This window comes from Natator depressus, chromosome 6 (assembly GCF_965152275.1).
Source record: "Natator depressus isolate rNatDep1 chromosome 6, rNatDep2.hap1, whole genome shotgun sequence".
In the NCBI taxonomy this organism is placed as follows: domain Eukaryota; kingdom Metazoa; phylum Chordata; order Testudines; family Cheloniidae; genus Natator; species Natator depressus.
The window spans coordinates 96,703,595-96,723,908 of NC_134239.1; the positions used below are offsets into that span (position 1 = coordinate 96,703,595).

Sequence of the window (20,314 nt, forward strand, 5' to 3'; positions counted from 1 at the left end):
GCGCTCTAACTTGCAAGTGTAGCCAAGCCCTTAGGGTGTACTGGGGCAGAGAAGGAAGTACATGGGAACATGGAAAGATCTGAACAGAACAGATCAGAAAAGGAGATTAAATGAAAAGAAAAAGCATACAGTGTGATTCATTAATTAGGGCTTGATCCTCTTCCCATTGATGTCAATGACATAACTCTTATTAACTCACAGGGGCAGAGTCAATTTCTTTTTCTTTTTTTTCAAAACGAGAAAATACTTAAGCCTTTTTAAATTAAAATGTATGAGTTTTAATATGAGAATATTATATGCAAACATAAGGAACTGATCCAAACCTCACTGAAATCATGGATTGTACATATTCATTAGGGTCTGTGCGCTCAGGAGTTGGACTTGTGCACAAATGAAAGTCTGATCCATTTTTTACAATAAACCCATTCACCTCATGTGAATATATAGAACAGATCACTGTGGGGAATAAAAAAGGGTTGAAATGAAATGATGTAAATTAAATATGAAAAATCACAACAGCTATGATTTGTACTCACTGCATTGGTTTTCCAAAGACTTTTTTCTTTACAAACTAGTCCCAATTTTCATATACTCTGTCAACGTAACAAACATTCGCAGCATGTAGCTTAAAAGCAGAAACGAACACCTGGTGGTTGCACATCTTTAAGCTGTATGGCTTGTATTTAGAAGGCCATCCATGGACTCCTTTGTAAGAATATTTATATTCTGTACTCCCCTGTTCCCCCTGGCTGAAAATAGATTAGGAGTTTTCCTTGTGGGACAATAAATGGATAAAACAAATCCGATATCAAATATGATAAGAAAGTAGCTAATGCCACAGTTCCATTTGCTACTGGATCAGCTCACTTTTCCCCCCAATCATTTTATGTCTTTATCAGAGTGAGAAAATTCATCCATCTGGGGAAAGAATCCCTCCTAATATTGCAAGCAAAGAAATCCAATTCTTAATGTGTTTTTCGTGTAGCCTTCAGGGGATTGAATAATGCGCTTTATTAGTGACGCTAACTAGCACTTTCAGTCTCAGCTTTTGACAGTGAAGTGGTTAATTTTCATTGAGATTCCATCACTGCAAAGGGGTTTGGATCTAATATATTATTAGAATATTTCTGAAGTAATATTAACTCACTGTTTAATAGCATAGCTATTTCCAAAACTCCAAAGAGTTATATGTTGTGTGAACAGAATATTTTTCCATTGATGTTCTTCTCTACTAAACATATCATGTTATTTAATTTCCTCTCTTGCTTTTCTTTAACAGGCTTTTCATATCCATCATCAAGCTGAAATGAAGACCTTGGAGGCTGAAGAAAGCTGAGTGCACCACTACCTTGCTTCAGAGAAAGGAACTACGGTCCAGTCAACCTTTCTCCTGACGACTTTTGGTAGCTTTAAATTGACGATTGCCTACCTTGAAAGACACAGCTATTGCTTCTTTCAGTACACATGGAGGAAGGTAGCAAAGTGTGTAACCCTGGCTAATAAGACTGTGGCTTTCCTATGAAGAGCAGAAGGCAGGCCAATCATAAAAGGATTATTTCACAGTTAGCCTCCAAGACTTTACCTCTGACCTGATCACTGGACACAAATACAAGCCAATTCCAGTAACCTGAGTTTTCACTACCTGTTCTTTATCATTGTTTTAATTTCTCTTTTTTTGGTATTCCATTTCTTTAATTTCAAAATGGGCCTGTGGACGAGAATGTGGTCCAAAGATTGGGCTGCTTTCCTGAAATCCTGGCTCATAATTTCCCTGGGGCTCTGCATGCAGGTCTCCAAAACTTTGGCCTGTCCAAATGTGTGCCGCTGTGACCGAAACTTTGTCTACTGTAATGAGCGAAGCTTGACCTCAGTGCCTCTTGGGATACCGGAGGGTGTAACCGTACTCTACCTCCACAATAACCAAATTAATAATGCTGGCTTCCCTGCAGAGCTGCACAATGTCCAGTCTGTGCACACAGTCTACCTGTATGGTAACCAATTGGATGAGTTTCCCATGAACCTGCCCAAGAATGTCAGGGTTCTCCACCTGCAGGAAAACAACATTCAAACCATTTCTCGGGCTGCCCTGGCCCAGCTACTGAAGCTGGAAGAGCTGCACCTAGATGACAACTCCATCTCTACTGTAGGGGTTGAGGATGGAGCATTTCGGGAAGCTGTCAGCCTCAAGCTTCTGTTCTTGTCTAAGAATCATTTGAGCAGTGTACCAGTTGGCCTTCCAGTGGACTTACAAGAATTACGAGTTGATGAAAACCGAATTGCCATAATTTCAGACATGGCCTTCCAGAATCTCACGAGCTTGGAACGTCTTATTGTGGATGGCAATCTCCTTACAAATAAAGGTATAGCTGAGGGTACCTTCAGCCATCTGACCAAGCTCAAGGAATTCTCAATAGTACGGAATTCACTATCCTATCCTCCCCCTGATCTTCCAGGTACACATCTGCTGAGGCTCTATCTGCAGGACAACCAGATAACCCACATACCACTTTCAGCCTTTTCAAACCTCCACAAGCTGGAGCGGCTTGATATTTCCAACAATCAGCTCCGGATGCTGGTGAAAGGGGTCTTTGATAACCTCCACAACCTGAAGCAGCTCACTGCGCGGAATAATCCCTGGTTATGTGACTGCAGTATTAAATGGGTCACTGAATGGCTCAAATTTATTCCCCCATCCATCAATGTCCGGGGTTTTATGTGCCAGGGACCAGAACAGGTCCGAGGTATGGCTGTCAGGGAGCTCAACATGAATATGTTGTCATGCCCCACCACCACTCCTGGTCTGCCACTTATCACCCCAGCCGCTGCTGCCACCTTGCCAACTACACTGGTTCCCACTTCATCAGTTCCAACTCCAAGTGATAAATACAGTCCTCTCCCACCCACCACATCCACACTCCCCACTGTGCCTGACAGGGAGGGTGGAGAAATGGTGACACCTCCCATTTCCGAACGGATCCAACTCTCCATCCATTTTGTGAATGACACTTGCATCCAGGTCAACTGGCTGTCCCTTTTTACCGTGATGGCATACAAACTCACATGGGTTAAAATGGGCCACAGCCTGGTAGGGGGCATTGTTCAAGAACGGATAGTAAGTGGTGAGAAACAACATGTAAGCTTGGTGAATCTCGAACCCAAATCCACTTATCGGATTTGTTTGGTTCCACTGGATGCTTTTAATAATTACCGAGCTGGAGAAGACACTGTCTGTTCAGAAGCCACAACCAAGGCTTCCCACTTAAACAATGGCAGCAACACAGCCTCCAGCCATGAGCAGACGACTTCTCAGAATATGGGCTCCCCCTTTTTGCTGGCAGGCTTGATTGGGGGTGCAGTGATATTTGTGCTCGTGGTCCTGCTCAGCATCTTTTGCTGGCACATGCATAAAAAGGGGCGCTACACCTCCCAGAAGTGGAAATACAACCGGGGCCGGCGGAAAGATGACTATTGCGAGGCGGGGACCAAGAAGGACAACTCCATCCTGGAGATGACGGAAACCAGCTTCCAGATTGTCTCCTTAAATAACGATCAGCTCCTTAAAGGAGATTTCAGACTGCAGCCCATTTATACCCCAAACGGGGGAATTAACTACACAGACTGCCACATCCCCAACAACATGCGATACTGCAACAGCAGTGTCTCAGATCTGGACCACTGTCATACGTGATAGTGAGGGGAAAGCGAGATGCATAGAACTATGAGCAAAAACTCTGGAAAAAAAATCCACACACAAAAAATTACATTTGATAAATGTTACACAGATGCATTTGTGCATTTGAATACTCTGTAATTTATACGGTGTACTATATAATGGGATTTAAAAAAAAGTGCTATCTTTTCTATTTCAAGTTAATTGCAAATAGTTTTGTAACTCTTTGCTTTTTAAATCTTTAAAAAAATTTTGCTGAAGTACTGTACAGGGTTGTACAATAAGAACCCAATGCCATGGCAAAGGATAGAAAAACTCATTCTTCAAACATTAACCACTTTGCTGTCGAAGCTGTCTGAAGGATGTAGGTCCCTAGGTAGTCCCCTGGTACAGGACATAAGTGTTCATTAAAACAGGGTCACTAGGGATGGGCAAAGCCAGTTCTAATAAAATGAGTACAACCCTCTCACCCAAACTCATAATGAACTTCTTCTGGGGTTCAAACAAGTTGGAGTAACTCCGTTCCCTATCTGTCACTTTCACCTGCCTCTGTATTTCCTGGTTCCACCTAGAAGTGGGAGTTCTGAAGTGCTACCAGAGAGGCTGCTTCAGTGGTGTATTTTTTTTTTATATGGATGGAAACAAAGAAGTATCAAACACTTTCTGCAAGATTCAGAGTTCCCTGTATTTCTATTCATAAGAGCTAGTCAGAAAATGGTCCCAAAATATCCGATACATTTTCATGAGAATTTTTTTCCCAATTTTTCATTAAAATTAAGAAGTTTTACACATTTTCTAACCAATTTCAATGGGAAATGAGGGTGCTCACCAGCTATCAGGTGGCTCTCATCATATCACATCACCTTCTGAGGGAGCAACTTTCACAGAACTAGCATGTTCAGATAAGGCCTGCACCTATGACTTGCTAAGTGCTGTCAACTCCTATTGACGTCAAAAGTCCAAATCCTATGGTATTTGCCATGACTTAGTGGCAATATACCCTTCCAATATACCCTTCCACTGAAAGCCTCATGCAAAAATCCAAGGAGATCCATAGAAAGTCTTCCACTGGCTTCTGTGGATTTTGGATTAGGCCCTGAGGGATTTAGTGGCTTGAATAAAGTTCAGTACAGAGAACTAGAAAGAAACCACCTGGCAAGCGAGAAAGCTTTTGTTTGTTTGTTTGTGTGTTTGTTTTTTGAAAGGCTCTCAGACCTACTATGAACTGAATTAACTTCAGTGAAATAATCACATCAAAGTCCTATTGTTTTAGGTGAATGGAGATAGGCACTAACTAAACATTTGGTGAGTTGAGGGATTTGCATGGATACTAGTCCATGCTACCCCTTTTACTCTCCCTTCTTCAATCCTTAGTCTGTTGGCCACTTTTTCAACAATGATCTGTGCTTTAAAAGTAGCATTTGGGCCTAGATTTTGCTCACTTCTGCCCTCAACTCTTCAGTTGGAATCAATTCTGCATCCCTGAGCTTGACACATGCTATATGGAACATCATGCTTCTACTAAAATCATGATGTTTCTCTGAAAGTTACATAACGTTCCAGCAACTCCTGACTCCTGTGCTTGCCAAAAGCTCTGGTTCTCTTGCCAGCTCAGTGATGGATTTGATTTTTTTTTAATTTTATTTTTTAACACTTTGGCTCACTCTGTCTCCTGAGCGTAGGGAACACACACAAGTTCACAACAAAGAGGAAGAAGACCACACAAATATCAGTAAGCCCCTCATACAAAAAGCTCACAGGGCTTGTTTTCTAAATGTTTTCCAAGGGAGAAGGGAATGCATGCGTGCATGCTTGCCACAGAGAGCACAGAAAGGTCCAGCAAAAGTTGGTATTCCCGTAAAAGTGGCTCATTAATTAGAGATTTAACAAAATCACTCTGAAAAATTTAGGATTATATGATCATTGATGGCTTCTTATGTTGGGAGAGAGAGCTGTGGTCCCTTCCTCCGTGAATTTCACTATGCCCATCCCTGAATCCCAGCAGTCTTTGAGTGTGCAACTTCTAAAATGCCATAAAAACATTTCTCTTCTGCACTGAAGAGATTAATCTGATCTTTAGTTGTAGATGGCAGAGTACAATCATTATCTGAGGAACTACGCCCTCCCCGCCGACACCTTTTATAATCCCATTTTGGAATTCCATTCTATATTCTGTATATTTGCTATTTTGTCAGGCTATAACCGGTATTTTAGGCAACCTGTGTGGCTACTGTAATAGTAAAGTCACTGAAATTTTGCTGAATAAAAGGCTGCCATATGATCTCAAATTGTGTAATTTTAGCTAGAAAAGTCTATGCAAAGTGTTTTTTCCTAGTATGTGACCTATTTACTCAAGATAACTGAGAGAAGGCTGTATTTTTTTGTTTGTTTTGTTTAATATGTTTTAGCTGCCAAGGCCCCACACGACGAGCAGTACGACATGTTCCTGTGCACACACCTGTGGCATGCGGTATACATGAAAGTTTATTTTAGATTAAGTAGAGTTAGTGAATTCATTCTGGGCATGGATGTAGTATTTAATTTCACTGAAATAGCTAGTTATATGTTTGGTTTGAAAAAGCCATCTCACATATTTAATAATGGTTCCCAATCATTGGTATGTATACCAGTACTGGTACTTCATGCTTCGATGTCTGATACCGTAAATACTTTTCTCTACTGTAATTATAATCAGCTGTACTATAATCAGCTTAGTATATCATAGTTACTAGAGCTAGGTGAATTATTCATACCAAATTACTTCTTCAGTGAGTTTAGCCCTTTATTTCCAATTGTGAATTATCTATGCACAGATTGATTGATATGATTGTGCTTGCTATTTAAAATTGTTTGATGAATACTCATGTGAATGTGATCCAGACTAGGGGTTGTTCACAAACTGTTCAGTTTGACTACCTCGTGGATTATTCATGGTGCGTGACTGGGCCTGCTAAATCACATGTCATTAATTCTGCTCCCTGTCTGATGATGGGAACTTTTATAAACAGCAGGAGGGAAATCCAAGAAATTTAAAAAATGACAGAGTTTGGGCTTCGGGTAGTGAACCCTTGTGCAAACATATTGGAACGGAGTGTTCATTGGACTCATTTTACATGACCGTTATGTTGAAAAAAAAATCTGTACCAGATTTCCCTAAAAACAAATTGAAAGAACTGGGAGTACTAGCTAAACAAATGTTTAGATATATGTTTTGGAAGTATTTTTGTTACCTCTAACTGTTACCCACCTCTCCTCCATTTGAGCACTCTCCAACACACAACAAAGTTTGGATTGTTTCCAATTCAGTTCCATAGTTATACAAACAGCTCAAACTCCATTTTAGCACATAGTTGACAAAGCTTCATTTGGTGGAGGTTTTCAAAAGAGGCTGGATCGCCATCTGTCTTGGATGGTTTAGACACCACAAATCCTGCATCTTGGCAGGGGGTTAGACTAGATGACCCTTGTGTTCCCTTTGATTCTATGATTCTAAGCAGGTGATAGGCACTAGCTGAAGTCTGAGTCTGGTAAAATGCCTGAAAAGATTGGGAACCTCTCAGCTAAAAATAAATGTTGACAAAGATATTTTTTTGTGATTGGACATTTAATATTAAATTAATATCACAAGCTTTCATCTTGTACACAATATATTCCAAACAGGCTTCATTAATGCTGCAGATTATGGGATCTGCCTCAATTAGTGTAAGATCTGCATACTTACATTAGCTAGCATACACCATGGAGAAAAGTTTCAAATGTGTACACACAAAACCCAAGCAGAACCTCTGAAATGTGCATTTGCTAATCCTGATTTCCATAGATCTGGGTTGTACACATTCATTAGGGTCTATGTGCTCAGGAGTTGGACTTGCGCATGAATGAAAATCTGATCCATTTTTTTATAATAGACCCATTCACCTCATGTGAATATATAGAACAGATCACTGTGGGGAATAAAAAAGGGTTGAAATGAAATGATGTAAATTAAATATCATGAAAACATCACAACAGCTGTTATTTGTAGTCACTGCATTGGTTTTCCAAAGACTTTTTTCTTTACAAACTAGTCCCAATTTTCATATACTCTGTCAATGTGACAAACATTCACAGCATGTAGCTTAAAAGCAGAAACAAACAGCTGGAGGTCACACATCTTTAAACTGTATGGTTTGCATTGAAGAGGCCATCCATGGACTCCTTTGTAAGAATATTTATGTTCTGTATTCCTCGCTTCCCCTGGCTGAAAATACATTAGGAGTTTTCTGCATGGGACAATAAATACATAAAATGAACCTGATATCAAATATGACAATGAAGTAGCTAATGCTACAGTTCCATTTGTTACTGGACCAACTCACTTTTTCTTTTCTTTTTTTTCAATCATTTTATATCTTTATCAGAGTGAGAAAATTCCTCCATCTGAGGAAAGAATCCTGCCTAAAATTGCAAGCAAAGAAATCCAATTCTTAATGTATAATTGGTGTAGTCTTCAGGGAACTAAGTAAGGCACTTTTTTAGTGACACTAAATAGCAGTTTCAGTCTCAGCTTTTGACAGTGAAGTGGTTAATTTTCATTGAGTCCTTAGTTTATAGCATTTCTTTGCTCTAACTTATAACAGGGACATTAAAGTTTTACTTTAGAATATAAGAATAATGGTTTTACTCATGACTTATCTTTCCAGCTGCATGAAAAAACAAAACAGAAATTAGTGCCAAAACCAAAAGTAGCTAGCTCTAAACTTCATCAAATCCTGTCTGCTGCTCTCCTTTTTACACGAAGGATAATTCTAGGAAGCTGAAGCTGACATCCTTCCCTAAGATCTACAGGAGAGGTCAGTTTGGATCACAGAAGACACTAGGGGATGCTTGTAAAAGATTTATTTGTGAAGTTTTTTGCACAAGCATGGTACTGTATTTTCTCTTCAATAAGACAGTTCTTTCTAGTAGCACACCCAGCAGTCTAGCACAAACGGGATGCAGCAAATATTGACTATATTGGGGACTCTAAAGAAACACAACCCATTAGAGTTAAATTCTGATCCTCTTGAATACAGACAAGGCATGGAACAAATTGTCATGAATACTGGGTCCCAGATATAGTGGCACCAAATATATTAATTGAAAAATAATCATAAAACATTGTTATTAATTGAGACATATGCAAATTTCGTTCTTTGTGTTTGGTATATTTTATCTATAACAAGAGAGTACAAGTGGTTTGAAGCCTGCATTATCCATCTTCTGAGACCTGCCATGTCAAAACTCCATTCTACATTATATAGTATCTTGTTGGCTTAATCGGTAAAGACTTATTGGAAAGAAAAACCACCACAAAACCCTGCTGTGTTTATATGAGTACCTGCATTAAAATTCAGATGTCTCATCTTGTCCAAAACCTCATCCAAAAGGGAATGGAGTAAAAAAAAATATGGTCAGGATTCCAAATTTTCATTTTTGCTTATTATTCCAAATTTTCATTTTTGCTTATTTTTTAAAAAGTGTTTTGCTGTACTCTGCTCTCTCTTTAAATTCTAACCAACTGACTTGTTTGTTTTATCTCTTTGTATTCAAAGCAGTTTTGCCCCTATAATGAGAACTACTTGTTTGCGTCATTTTCTGAAAGATTATTTTAGCTATAGACACATTCTCATCTTGATATGTATTTAGGAAATCACTGTTCAAGAAGACAAGAATGTAACAATGTTTGCATATAGTGTGTGTGTGAGAGAGAGTATGTGTATATACATAAATGCTAAGTGTGTGTGCAGAGGTAATATCCAATCCATGTGAGAAATTGCAGAGCCACAGGATAAATGCCTTGGGTCCCTAACCTGCCTTTTACCCATTAATCTATTTTCCAGGAATGAAATATTCCTCCTCCTCCAGTTTCTCCCAGAAAATTCAGTTCTGGTTGAGACCCAAGAAGAACAGGATTCAGCTATAGGATAGTTGGCAGCTTTTCTACACCTAGTACCTAGTATATGTGTATACAGGAGGTTTAGAGAGACAAGGTGGGTGAGGTAATGCCTTTTATTGGACCAACTTCTGTTGTTGAGGGAGACAAACTTTCGAGCCACACAGAGCTCTTCTTCAGGTTTGGGAAATGTACTCCCAGTGTCACAGCAAAATGCAAGGTGGAATAGATTGTTTAGGATAAGTGGTTAGCACATATTGTAAGGGACCATTTAAGGTGGAGTGACCCATTAACACCTGTGCAATCATAGGACAAAAAGAGGGGGTTACTGGGTTACAGATTGTTGTAATAAGCCATAAATCCAGTGTCTCTGTTCAGTTCATGATTTTTAATGTCTAGCAAAGTAAAGTATTTAAGCTTGTCTTTTGAAGCCCAGCCTCGTCTTTTGAAAGTGTTGTATACCTTTCCTTCGAGGATATGGACTGAGATTGTCACATGTAGAGTGATTGCTTTGTGAAAAGTGTTCACCCAGAGGTGATAGGGTGTTTTTGTCTTTTTATCATTTTTCTGCGTGAGTTTAGAATGGTCCTTTACAATATGTGCTAACTACTTAACAAAATGTAAGATGAAACAGATTGTTTAGCATGTCATGCTGGGATTACCTTTCCCAGACCTGAAAAAGAGCTCTGTGTGGCTCAGAAGCTTGTCTCTTTCACAACCAAAGGTGGTCCAGTAAAATATATTACTTCTCGCACCTTGTCTCTTTAATATCCTAGGACTGACACAGCTACAACTACACTGCAGAAAGGAGATTTATACATTTGAGAAGATTCCCAACTTCCAATGATATACACAGCACTCACTTCTGGCCCTGGAAGGGCCTGCGATATCAAACCTATAGTTGTGTCATTTTTTATGTTGAGAAAAAAGTTTCTTTTCAAGAGTCTTGCACTTCACTGATGAGTTCTTTTTTTCTCTGTAAGCCCTGCAAAGTTCAAGTCATGGTATAAGGATGTGTGTGACTTAACACACACGTTGCTGCTCACCCACCATGATTCCCCAGTCTGTCTCTCCCACAGAAGCAACTCCTACTCTCTTTTCTAAGCAACCTGTCTCACCAGGGGTAGATGAGAATACAGAGAGATGGGATAGACAGCAGGATAGAGGTTTATGAAAAAAAACCCAGAAATAAAATAGAAACATTTTCAAAGTTTATTTTCTGTCAGAATGGAAGTAGTTGACGGACACTGTTACTTTCATGAGCTAATCTTTGTGTAGCCAAAAACTGTTAATCTGAATAAGGGAAACAATCCTTTAAATGTTCAGTTTGAATATTTCAAAAGTGGCTGGTATCTGACATGTTATCAGAATGTGATATGTATATTTGCCTGTGTGTAGTGTTTCTAGTTTATGACAACTGTGGTTGCCTAACAAGAGGAACCCAAAGAAACAAGAAAACAGGGCAAATTTTAATACAGGGAACACTTCTCAATGTTTCCTCAGCAAAAATTAGTGAATGTGTTCCTTTAAAAAGTACATAAAAGTTCAGTTGTCCTAGGAAGAATTATTCTGCGAGATCTGGAGGCTGTGTTCAACCAGGTATGAAACATGGATGGATGTGCAACTCTCAATAAGATCTTAAATATGGAGTCACTGTTGATGGCTCCATTATACCCGTACACACACACACATATATATAGTCTCTCTTGCTCTCTCTCTCTCACACACACACACACATTAAAAAAGTTTCCATTAGTGAAATACATTTATATATTCATAGGGTATAATCCTGGCCCCATTGATCTCACTCATAGATTTTGAGGTCTGAAGGGATTATTAAAATAACCTAGTCTGACCTCCTGCATAATACAGGCCAGTGAATTCCCATATAAAAATAAATAAGATTACTAAATAAGGCAATATGACCATATACTGCATTATAAAGAGACAATGTGGGTGATGTAATATCTTTTAATTGGACCAACATCTGTCGGTGAAAGAGACAAGCTTTTGAGCTAGACAGAGCACTTTGTCAATATGCCGCCTTGTAAATTTGGTTATCTTCCTTGGGTTGCAGGAAGAATTAAATGCAACACTAAAAATTTGTACAGAAAAAAACAAACAGCTTGATCCACGTTTTCAAATTTAAAGCTGCACACATAAAATGGGGGCATGTGTGAGTGGAAACAGTCAATGAGTGCACAGAAGATGCAGTTTTATGAACACACAAAAGCACACAGTGTATGCTTGTATCTTCATAACTTGCCCAAGTATTCCCTAGTTGCACGGATCCACCCATGTTTTCTGAACACAACTCAGATAAATGTTAGACGTTTGATGTGCATATCATACAGGCCACATGCTGTTTGACTTATACAAGTCTTGTATATTACTTTAGGGCTTCTCACCCTGAAGAAGGAGAATAGGATTTGACAATGTGCATCAAGGTATAAATTATTTTTCTCACTCTGTAGAGAAAGAATTCATACACCAAAGAACTGATATACTCATTTTATTTTCACAAGTTGTTGTGAACATTGTGATTGAAATGTTTGCTATAACCAGTGAAAAACAAAAATCAAGCTCAACACCCTGTTTTCTATTCCATAAGTGTGGAGTGTCTTGAAGAATGAACACAGTACAGAATCTAGATGAAGTTTCAACCCAAGTGTCTTATGCGTCTACAACGCTGACAATCTCGGTGCTTGTGTTAGACTTCTCAATGATAGATACCAGCCCGGGTGCTAAATTAGATACAAATCTGGTTGGTAAGGGACATTTACCACAATGATTCCCTCAAAAAGGCATATTTCTTGTACAATGTAAATAAGTCCACATCACTAGATAATGAGCCAATGGTCACATGAGGTGTCACTGTGAAATGGGACCAGGTGAATGTCTCCAAAGAAACAGTGTTATGATTTGTGTGCTGTGAATGATGAGATCTCAGTGAAAAATGACAGTTATATTTTCCTATGAAGATGAAATACAGTTATCATGGGCAGAGTTCATAGTGCATTTTTATTGAATGAATATACAAATCATGCCACATGGACGAAATATACAGATACGTACTGTGGAAATGTATATATATATTAGAGATAGGTTTGGTTTGATTCAAATCTCCCTCCTCCCCACTCCCATCCCAGTTTCTGGGGTGTTCAGATCAGATCCACTTATGGTACATATAGGACATTCCAAACTGTGAACTCTGGTTCACGAAGTTTTCATAGGGACAATTAAAATGAATGGCATTCCTATAAGATATAAGTGATTATTTGCTTGACTACAACCGTGGAAATGAAATGATAAAATAGTCTCTGAAAATGCACAGTGCTTTCTTAAACACTTGCAGAAAAATTAAGAAAAAAAAAAGTGTGTGGTTAAAAAAGAGACAGTAAAATGAAACCTCTTCATTCCAATATTATTCTTTCTATTGCTCCTTCAACATATCTAAGTTGCTTTAAAGTCAAACCAGGATTCCATTCTCACTGGCAGTGCTATAAGCTCGACCTTGTCTCATCATCATAAACTGATTCATATATCCACAGTTTCACTTGTTAACAATAAAAACTCTGGAATCACCTGGCAAATGTTTTGTGATGCAAGGAATGATATAGCATACAGTTCTCTCTGCTTTGCGATACTGACGAGAAGAATTTTTTCTCCATTAAAATAAAGTTACATAAGAATGGACATACTGGATCAGATTAATGGTCCATCCAGCCCAGTATCCTGTCTTCCAACAGTGATCAATCACAGGTGCTTCAGAGTGAACAGGCAATCACTGAGTGGTCCATTCCCTATCATCCACTCCCAGCTTCTGGTGATCAGAGGCTAGAGACACTCAGAACATGGGGTTGCATCCCTGCCCATCTTGGCTAATAGCCATGGCTGGACCTATCCTCCATGAACTTATATAGTTCTTTTTTTGAATCTGGTTACAGTTTTGGCCTTTACATCATCCCCTGGCCATGAGTTCCACAGATTGACTGTGCATTGTGTGAAAAAGTACTTCCTTTCATTTGTTTTAAACCTGCTGCCCATTTATTTCATTGGGTCACCCCTGGTTCTTGTGTTATGTGAAGGAGTAAATAACATTCCTTATTCAGGTTTCAGAATAGCAGCCGTGTTAGTCTGTATCTGCAAAAAGAAAAGGAGTACTTGTGGCACCTTAGAGACTAACAAATTTATTTGAGCATAAACTTTTGTAAACTACTGCTCACTTCATCAGATTAAATTAGTTAGTCTCTAAGGTGCCACAAGTACTCCTTTTCTTATTCCTTATTCACTTTCACCACACAATTCATGATTTTATAGACCTCTGTCTTGTCCCCTCTTAGTCTTCTCTTTTCCAAGATGAAAAGTCCTGGTCTTCTTAATCTCTCCTCATACGGAACCTATTCCATACCCGTGATCATTTTTCTTGCCATTTTCTGTAGTTTTTCCAATTCTAATATATTTTTTGAGATGGAGTCTAGAACTGCACTCAGTATTCAAGGGTTGGGCGTACCATGGATTTATATAGTGTTATTATAATATCATCTGTCTTATTATCCATCCCTTTCCTAATGGTTCCTACCATTTGGTTAGGGTTTTCGACTGCCACTGCAGTTAAGAATTGGAAAAAACAAACAAACATGAGGTGACATAGTATCCAATACTGCAACATATGTTAATATAGGCATTCCCATGTATTTTAGTTAGATTTAAGAGTGGCTTGTGTTGAGTAAGGATTTCAGGAGCAAGTCTATGTAGAGTAACTGTGCCATTTTAAAACAGCTACTTTTCTGACAAGTATCACACTTGATATTACACTTGACTGTAAATAGGGCTGTATTGTATGGTTCCTCTTATGACAGGATTATATTACTTCTCTAAAAACATTAGAAGATATTACCTACCTATCCCATTCATAAGTGCTCACCATTCCCACCACAGGTACTCATAGGAGTAGGATGTACAATGCATATTCAATTTACACTTATCTGGACTGGCAAGAAAAGAGAAAAGAAATGGAAATCTGGAGGACACGCTGAGTGAATCTAATAGTATCTACTGAGTACTTTGGGCATTTAAAGAAATCCCAGAGAAGCACTGAAGCATTGAATATTGAAAGAATGTGACTGAACACGCATTCTAACTACTTTCATTTTATAAGTATTGTATCTAGGCACACTTGTGTGTGTGTGGGGGGGGGGGCGGGTTGTTCACCTCCTTTCATATGTAGGCCCAGTCCTGAAGTCAATGGTATTTATGCCTGAGTAAAGAGGATAGCATCAGAGCGATGGTACCTTATCGTCTGCCAGGTGGGTAATGATGTACATCTGGAAGTTACTCTGCATGCATATTTACATGACAATCCAGGAGCCCTCTGAAGGAGAAGTTATTTTATAATTTGTCTACTCACCTCCTTGACAGATCTGTATTTCTGGTACTTCATTCTTAATGTTTGTTTTGTTATGTCTGTATCCTTTATCAATTAGCATTAAAAACAATATAAAGAAAATGGAGTCAGGAGAGCCAATTTAAACCAGCACCTGTTAAGGAAATAGGAATGGTCAGAAATATATTTCCCATGAATTCCCCAATTAAAAATTTATTCAAGAAGACCACAATGGCAAGGAAGCCCTTTTCTACCCAATTTCAGTTCTACATTTGTTAACACTTCATAAGAGTACAAATGTTTACAGTGAATCATTGTTGTGGGTGAATGAGGGCTTGCAGAGTCACGGCCTATACTTCTATGGGCGAGGGTGTTAATAGTTCTAGCACAAGTGCACAAGGAGACGAGGGGGATAAATGATTCCTTTCCCTTTACTGAGGAGTATTAGGATGGCCTACATCATGGCTTCCAGCACTGGAGAACAACAGCTGCACCATATATTCCCTCAAACAAATGGGATGTCAGAGAGAGGGAGAATAGGTGGAGCCATATCTCCAGCCCCTATTTGCCAACCAATGGGGCTCGCAGATGTGTATGTGGCGGGGGAGGGAGGAGCAACAAACTGCACACAGTAAAAGGATGTAGGAAATTACCATCTCAGTGAAAAATGGGAACTCTGTGTTGGCAGTCTCTGAGGCACAATGCTTCCCGCTGCTCCTCACTGGGGTGGTATGCCTAAATCCTTCTGCTTACAAGAGATGTGTCAAAGAGACAATCCGGCCTTATAGAAGCAGGGCAAGGAGGGGTGGGGCAAAGGTTCGTTTGTTTCATTTTGTTTTTTGTTGTTTTTTTTTTTGGTGGAGGGGAGTGTCTTTAATATTCAAATATTTTCCTGGAGTGAAAAAATTCCAGACACAGCAATGCTGCATTGTTGCTCAAGAACAAGAAATTGTGTCTGTAAATCAAGCTGAATTATTCAAAAAGAGTGAAGTGCCATAATAAATGGACATTATAAATGGTGAAAAGTCTTCCAGATTGCACAATTCTTCTAGCTGGAATAATTTCAGCTGTCATTAGTAAAGTGGGGGGCATGTATTCATTTTCTGCCTGGACAATATTCCTTTAAATAAATATTTGACAAAGAAAAACACATGAAAAATTAATACAATTTCAGTGCAACAAAAAGGAAAATACCAAAGGGGGTGGAGGTGTCAGTCTGATTTTACAGTAGATTTCAGGGATAAAACTGCATTGACTTAACTGCAGTTATTCCTGATTTACACCACTGTAACTGAGATTAGAATCAGGCCTGGAAAATGGTAGCAGAAAAGAATAGATTTGTTAATCTGATAGAATTCAGGTGAAATTTTTAGTGTCCTAGTCTACTTTTATTGATAAAATCTTAGTAATCAGAGGTGTTAATAAGCCACATCACCCTGAATGGTTCCTTATAATATGTGCTAACTACTTATGCTAAACTATCCCTTCAACCTTGTATTTAGTTGTGACAACATGAGTTCCTTTCCCAGATCTGAGAAAGAGCTCTGTATAGGTTGGAAGGCTGTCTCTCTTACCAACATAATTTAGTCCAATAAAAGATATTACCTCCCCCACCTTCTCTCTCTCCATATCTAATTAAGTAGTTGCAAATCACAGTAGATACCATATACAATGTTACAAATCAGAGGTCTGCTCTAAGGCCTCTTGAAGTAATAGAAAGACTCCCATTGACTTCAATGGGCTTTGGATCAGGCCCATAATATATACCTGCTAAGATTTCTTGTCTCCACCGCTCTGTGGTTTGATTCTAAAGCTGTTTTTGGCAACATTATTAAATAAACATTTAATACCCATTACAGTCACAATGCAAGGAATAAGCACCCTGGAAGCAAGTAAAGCCCAACACCCAGAGCACAGCATCAGCTAAGTTAAACTAAAAAAACCAACGAGAAGTCCGGTGGCACCTTAAAGACTAACAGATTTATTTGGGTATAAGCTTTCATGGGTAAAAAACTAATTTGGGCATAAGCTTTTGTGGTTTTTTTACCCACGAAAGTTTATGCCCAAATAAATCTGTTAGTCTTTAAGGTGCCACTGGATTCCTCGTTGTTTTTGTGGATACAGACTAACACGGCTACTTCTCTGATACTTAAGCTAAACTAGACACTCTCAATGAAATCAAACAATTGTCACAGAGTAATGGTCTGCTACTGTGACCTCAGTTCAGAGGTGAAGTCAAGGCATTTTTAATATCCAAACTATGACACTGATCATCTCACTATTTTCTCTTGCAGTCTTATTACTTCTATTATACCACATGGATGTTGTAAATTTAACCTTTTTATAAGTTGGACATTGGTGAAGTACGATGCATGACAGTTGCATTCTCATTCATTATCAAGCTCCTTCAGTATGATAGGCTTAGAAAACAGATCTCTAACTGATTTAGCCATTAAGAGACAAATTTATTGAAAGAAAGAAAGAAAGAAAGAAAGAAAGAAAGAAAGAAAGAAAGAAAGAAAGAAAGAAAGAAAGAAAGAAAGAAAGAAAGAAAGCTGGGTTCTGACAGACTAAATGTTTGGCTGTACTGTAGTAGTAATTTGCTATGTGGCCTCCACTCCATCATTGGTCTTTTGCCCACATATTAAATATATGTGCTAGTTCACACTACCTATACCTATAGGGTGAGATTTACCCCTCTACAGAATCTATGCTCATGATTTATGCACCATTTAGATTTAGCACATTATAACAGTGTTTTTAAAAATTACTCTTTTTTTTTCAAGTTTGGAAAGATGTTTGTTTTCAGCAGTGGTAATGCACAACCTGTCAACTATAAACACAAAGCTTGTACTGGGGAAATTCAGAGGATAATTGTGACATCAAAGGTAGCTCTTAAACCCCATTTTCCCCTTCCCACATAACTCTTCCCTCCTTCCTTGTCACACATTTTTTCTCTTATCCTTCTCTTTTCTTCCAGCTCTTTCTTCTCCTTATGTTACTGCTTACAAAGAGCTTCTTGTTAATTAGTGGTACTGTGATACCAGAATTAAGTCACCCCTCACTCATGCTCCAGCTCTTCAGCTCACTTACCTACTGCAGTTCAGTTGGTCCAAATAAGTCCCTCTTCTGTTCATGAATCCCATCTCCTCCTCAATTTATTTGCATAATGGTTGAATTAACATTGAACAGAGATAGAGTAACATGGATAAACATACTGTGCATTATTCTATGGGGAGCAGGTAGTGATCATGTCTTAAAGTTGCCTAACAATTTCCATTTATGAAGAATTTTCCCAACCTTTTATTTCAGACATCTTCACTTCTCCCTTGTTTGCAGTACTGCTCTGATGTGCCACAAGGGGATAAGCCTCAGGTTACAGAAGTGGCTTTTCTTTGTCCCATGAAATTCCCTTCACCTTTTGCTGATATATAAGCTGTTAGATGCCCCCATCTCCCTTCTCTTACACTTGTTCAGCAGGAATATGTTGTCCGCATGCCAAAATAATAACTGAACACAAACAATCTAAGGCCAAGCTCATGTTGATACCAAAGTAGCAGCACACACTATACTGGGGACAGGAGCTGCCAGAACAGGTATACTAGGGTCATAGTGGGGTAGGGGAAGAGTGATAGCCAGGCTTCATTGACTCAGCACATACCTTCAGTGACTTATGCACCACTCTGGGGGCACTGCCTGGGGCAAGAAATAGGTTAGACACATCCCCTTCAAATCCTCCAAGACCCAGCACTTGGTTCCAGCAACCCATCCCTTCCCTCTTTGGGTACCACATGGTGCTGGAGCTCTCCCAACTCCTGGTGGGGAGGAAGAGAGCCAATCTGTGCCCGCACTGCCAACCACCCTCTTGGACCTGTAATCCATCCTCCCTCTGGCAGAACAGCTTTCTCCTGCTGCCAGTTAATGAGATTAGCCTCATAGTTGAAGGGGTAAAATAATGTGTGTTGCCACGATAAAAGTTCAGGCTGCAGATTTTGCTGTTGATGCATTATGGAGAGATTGGTACAGTTGCATGTAATATAAATTATTTTCCCCTTAAAAATAAAACTAGGAAATACATTAAAAGAACATGAAAGTTGTAAAATCAAGCATTTGAAAGTTAGGATTTATTATTTGCCAAGAAACCTCAGTTCATCCCCCTTGTGCATAGGCATTCTGAAACTTCCATTAATTACATGATCATCTACTATTTTTTTCCACAGGAGCCTTGCCGCATTCAGTGCTCAGGTTGGAGGAACAACAGGGAATAATTAAAGTTGCAAGGCAAGAGTAAATTTCATTTCATTTCATCCCTTTTGAGTGATTAACTTTGCAACCTAAGTACTGTTTTTTTTTAATGCAGGTTTTCTGTATGTAGTAATGTGTATATGCTGCTGGATATACCATATGTATTAATTGAAGAAGTATAAACTCTCCAGCACACAACATGCATATTAACCTCAGAAATCTTTAGTGAGCTCCTTTGTCCTTGTTTTCCAGATACTAGAGCAATATACTTGTTCACTAATGAAATAATACAAATAACCACCTCTGTCCCTATCTAGATGTTTCCATCAAACCCATTGCTGTGGTATCTGTATGGAATCAAAGAAATGGTCTAATACTTAATACTTACATTTGACAAGTGTCTAGTTTTTATTTGTCTTCATTGAAAGTACATTTTTCATTTTCTTCAGACAATATAAGTGTCCTCTTCCTGGTAATATTTTAAATCCGTTTATAGAAAATTTGGAAAACTAGGCTCATGCAGATAAAAATTAACAAACAATTAAATAGATAATCCATATAGCAGGAATTGTTCTTCCTTTACGATGGATATTTGTCTTTCGGAGAAAAATTGTTGCATGCTCCAATAATCCACAAAAAGGAGTTTGATCAGCGGATGCAATGGATCTGTGGGTTTCAAAGGCCTAACTTAATTTGAAATTGCACAGAAATGTATTGTCAGATGTGGTCCTTAACTGCATTGTCCTTAAGTGCACACTGCATGCACATGGCTGGATCTGACTTTTGACAAATGCTGCAAGAATGTGATTGAAATGACCATAAGAGATAAAAAAGTTATGAGCAATATACATTATAATATTGCTTTGCTCTTACATTTGGTTTATATAGCAGAAATAACTGAATTTCCTTTATGTCAGAATTTGCTACTTTGCTAGCCAATTACATTATCTAATGAATATAGTGACCCTTGCAATTTTATTCATGGGATATATGCCCTAATTATTTAAGTAGCACAATATACTTGATTCTATCATTCATACACTTCAGTAAAATGTATCAATCATGCTGATTTTCTCTTTGTACTTGTCCAAACTTTCTT

General features: G+C 38.7%; 1 protein-coding gene and 1 long non-coding RNA gene across 4 annotated transcripts in view; one reads left to right on the forward strand and one right to left on the reverse strand.

The window, feature by feature from the left end:
- The window catches only part of FLRT2 (fibronectin leucine rich transmembrane protein 2), a 74,671-nt gene extending 60,880 nt beyond the window's left edge, over positions 1-13,791 (forward strand). For all 3 annotated transcript variants that reach the window (XM_074956074.1, XM_074956075.1, XM_074956073.1), the window contains one exon: positions 1,280-13,791. In XM_074956074.1, coding sequence (XP_074812175.1) covers positions 1,703-3,688 — 1,986 coding nt within the window. In that variant the 5' untranslated portion in view covers positions 1,280-1,702 and the 3' untranslated portion in view covers positions 3,689-13,791. The remainder of the gene's footprint in view (positions 1-1,279) is intronic.
- Positions 13,792-15,017: 1,226 nt separating this feature from the next.
- The window catches only part of LOC141989414 (uncharacterized), a 104,027-nt gene continuing 98,730 nt past the window's right edge, over positions 15,018-20,314 (reverse strand). Inside the window, exon 3 of the long non-coding RNA XR_012639980.1 lies at positions 15,018-15,124. This is a non-coding gene — a long non-coding RNA (uncharacterized LOC141989414). The remainder of the gene's footprint in view (positions 15,125-20,314) is intronic.